Here is a 3967-nt window from a genome sequence, read left to right on the forward strand (position 1 = left end):
TCTTCTCACCTTTACCAAAAGGGATGCTAGAGCCAAACTCATATCCTGTCATTGTTTCCCCTTATAGTTTGACCCTCTCCTCAAATGATTTAATATATAAGAGGATTTTCTTTTTTCTTCTCACCTTCACCAGAATATCGTAAAGAAAAATGTCTCAGTCTGAACTTAGTTTAACCAAAAGTCGATCTACAGATACCTAACAGTGGTCTTTTACAACTTCTAGAAACCTATTGCATGTTGCTGTCTTGTTTTGATTCCAGATCTTTATCGATTGTTCTCTCTTTCTCCTCTTTCTAGTGTACGGCGTCAGTTGCAACAAATCTGACTTTGGATTCATCGTGCTTTCATTTGTTTTACTTAACACCGAACGGAGCAGATGGCTTTGCAATATTTACATAAATTCTCTTTAACAACGAGAAGAATACAAAGCAAGACAATCCGGATAGTATCATCATCACAGAGTCATGAATATTCAACAAGTAATAATGAACATTTTAACGGTCACCGGGAAAGAGAACACCAGCAAAAATCATCATTTTGGTCATGGAACAGTTCACTGCTGACGACAGCCGGTTGTGCTGCCATTGCTCTGGGAGGTTTAGCTTACATTAACAACGAACAAAAGTTGTGGCCCGCAGTGGAGGCCAAGACGTTACCCAATTTAAGTGGCAGACGTAAGCAGTTCAATTTTATTGCCGACGTGGTGGATGTTTGTGCCGAATCCGTTGTATACATTGAGATAAAAGATACACGACATTTCGATTACTTCACGGGGAAGCCGGTAACAGCTTCTAATGGCTCAGGTTTCATTATTGAGTCGGATGGAACTATTCTCACCAATGCTCATGTGGTAATCAATAAACCCCATACCATGGTTCAGGTTCGTTTGCATGATGGACGTGTTTTCCCCGCCGTAGTGGAAGATGTTGATCAGACCTCCGATTTGGCAATCATACGCATCAATTGCAAAAATTTGCCTGTTATGAAATTGGGAGAGAGCTCCAGTTTACGTTCCGGTGAATGGGTTGTTGCCCTCGGTAGTCCGCTTGCTTTAAGTAATACAGTAACTGCCGGTGTAATAAGTTCCACGCAGCGTCCTTCCCAAGAATTGGGTTTAGGAAATCGGGATATAAATTATTTGCAAACTGATGCGGCCATTACATTCGGCAATAGTGGTGGTCCCCTGGTGAATTTGGATGGCGAAGCGATAGGTGTTAATTCGATGAAAGTGACAGCAGGCATCAGTTTCGCCATACCCATTGACTATGTTAAACTGTTCTTGGCCAAAGTGGCCGAACGGAGGAAAAAAGGCTCGGGTGGTAAACAAACATATCCTGCCAAACGTTACATGGGCATTACAATGCTAACGTTGACCTATGATATTCTTAATGAGTTGAAGTCAAGATCTGATAGCGTACCATCGAATCTAACACATGGAGTTTTGGTATGGAAAGTTATTTTGGGATCTCCAGCTCATATGTAAGTTGAATTGATGCTTTTTTTTTGTTATTTAATTGGTCCTTGATTTATGTTATTGGTGTTCTGTTTTCAGTGGTGGTTTGAATCCCGGCGACATTGTAACGCACATCAATGGCAAGGAAATCAAAACCTCCTCTGATGTCTATGAAGTATTGGCTGACAATTCAAAAACATTGGACCTAACCATCTTTAGAGGACTTAAGCGTATGACTGTGTCAATTTCACCAGAAGACCCTTAGGATTAAAGAAAGTATTTTTCTTACCTATATTGACTGCCACATTTTTGAAGTTCTATTTATATTTCACATTTGACATAATGTTGCTTGTTTTTTTTAGTTATGTGTATATAAATATGTAAATGTTTATAAAATTTGATTTAAATTTTCGTTATGCTTTATTTAAATGCAGCAAATTGCATTTGTGAAAGCAGTATCATTACAAATATCAAACGCCTTAAAATATGCAATATTTAGTAAATTTTACTTCAAAGAAAAAATACAGGGTGTTAAAACATACAGCAATGAATATGATATAGAGTGGATACATTTGGGTCCCACATGTAAGAGCATAGAAGGTTCCTTTTGTACAAAAGACCGTGCGTAGAAGACCCATGCAAAGCCTTCTGACTATAAAAATAATATACAAAAATATATATCGTCGTCTATGCACAAAATACGTGGACTGGTTGCGTATATATCGTGGATTTGTTTAGAATACTTTGTAATAGGATTTCCTACAAAAAAAAGTGGAATTTTTAGTATATTTTTTAAAGGACCTACTATATAAAAATTGTGGATTTAAATAAAATGTTCTTATAGACCTCCGGGCTATGTCTAAATCATGGATTTTTAAAAATATTTTTAAGGACCTCCCATATAACAGTAATAGCAGATTTGACAACAGTTTCCACTCCAAGTGACGGAAAGTTTATTGATTAAAAACTGAATTGTTTAATGTGAATCAGGGTTTTTTAATGGACTTCGTATGACTGAATCCCCCCAATTACACTGTGCGACAAAATTATTTTTTTTTCAATAATTCTTGAAAACCCCTTTTGATTACTTTGTGCAACACAAAAAAAAAAAATACGGGGGAAATTCAACAGGTTATGAAAGTAGAGCTAAACAAGTAAAAAAGCTGTAAGGCCAGGCCGAACTTTAAATATTATTAAATTCCTCGACCATTTAGAACGAATTTGGCAATTTTCAAAAAAAAAAAATCCGTTAAAAATTCTGTTAAAATCTTTAGAATACCAAATGTAGGACGACATAGACCTGCACTGGCAACTTTTGTCATAAGCCATTACAATATTCAAATGTGAAACTTGAAAAAAAAGAAATTCGGTACATGATAATTACATGGGGGCTATACCAAAATGTGGACCTGCACAGACAGTTTTCGGCCTCTGGCTGCAGTATCCATTACGAACTTCAAATATCAAATTTAAACAATTCCGATGAATAATGTAGCTAAAATCATCAAAATAATGAATATAGGGAGGTACCATTAAATGGGGGCTATAGGAAGACGTGGACCTGCACTCAAAAATACAAGGAATATATAGGTGAAAAAAACTACAAAATACGAATTTTCAGTCAAATCGATTGGAAATTATGACCAAGGCCCATGCAATAACTACACTCAGGGGGTATCATTATATAACTGCTGTACCAAAAGGTGGACCCATATTGATAAGTCTTTGCAAAAAGCCTTTCTGCATAATAAGAAATCAAAATGCCAATATTTGGCAAAATTAAATGGAAAACATGGCCAAAACGTGAAATCTTGAAATCGGAGTTATTTTCACAAAGGGAATATTTCAAAAAGAGGGCCGACATGACCCATTTTCTGTACCAATAATTCTGGATGTAATTCAAAGATCCTTATCAAATTTCTTAGCCCTATCTTAAATGTGACAAAATAAAGCTCATACTATAGGGGTCCCTTTGTATATGGTCAAAACTATATAAGAGCCTTAACACATTTTACCTACGAACCCAGAACTTCTTTGGGTTTTCGATTTAAAAACGAGTACGGTTAAGTTTACATGGCATTTTTCACAATCCAACCTGACTATTGTATAATGAAATTATAAGAAAATTTGCAGCGAATTTGGAGACAAGTGCAAGGTTTTTTTTTTCAAACAAAAATGTATCCTAATTTTAAATGTATATATTGAATATTGAAAATGAAATTTGATCTAGAATAATTCTTACTTTGACACTTTTCCCAAAAAAATGAAGTATAAAGGTAGATTTTTGACTCGCATTGAATAAGTGTTTCATTTCACAAGAAATTTAAAATTACTCAAAAAATTAAGGGAATATATTCAGATTTTTTTTTGGGAACATTGATTCAGAAAAATTTTTGGCACACAATGGAAATAGTGATTTCTTTTATTTAATGATTTATATTGAAATTTGGTGAAGATTATTTTTGTCTTTAATATCATCCATCTAAAATGATGCTTTGTTAGAGATTTGCATAT

The 3967-nt window shown here is 35.0% G+C and overlaps 1 protein-coding gene across 1 annotated transcript; it reads left to right on the plus strand.

Moving 5' to 3' along the window:
* The first annotated feature begins 294 nt into the window (after positions 1 to 294).
* On the plus strand, positions 295 to 1854 carry LOC101893592 (serine protease HTRA2, mitochondrial). The gene is made up of 2 exons (XM_005185010.4): positions 295 to 1479; positions 1553 to 1854. The coding sequence occupies exons 1-2, from the start codon at positions 377 to 379 to the stop codon at positions 1716 to 1718; spliced, it is 1269 nt and encodes a 422-aa protein (XP_005185067.1). The 5' UTR covers positions 295 to 376; the 3' UTR covers positions 1719 to 1854.
* Positions 1855 to 3967: the final 2113 nt, after the last annotated feature.

The sequence above is a fragment of the Musca domestica genome, unplaced genomic scaffold, assembly GCF_030504385.1.
Source record: "Musca domestica strain aabys unplaced genomic scaffold, Musca_domestica.polishedcontigs.V.1.1 49, whole genome shotgun sequence".
In the NCBI taxonomy this organism is placed as follows: domain Eukaryota; kingdom Metazoa; phylum Arthropoda; class Insecta; order Diptera; family Muscidae; genus Musca; species Musca domestica.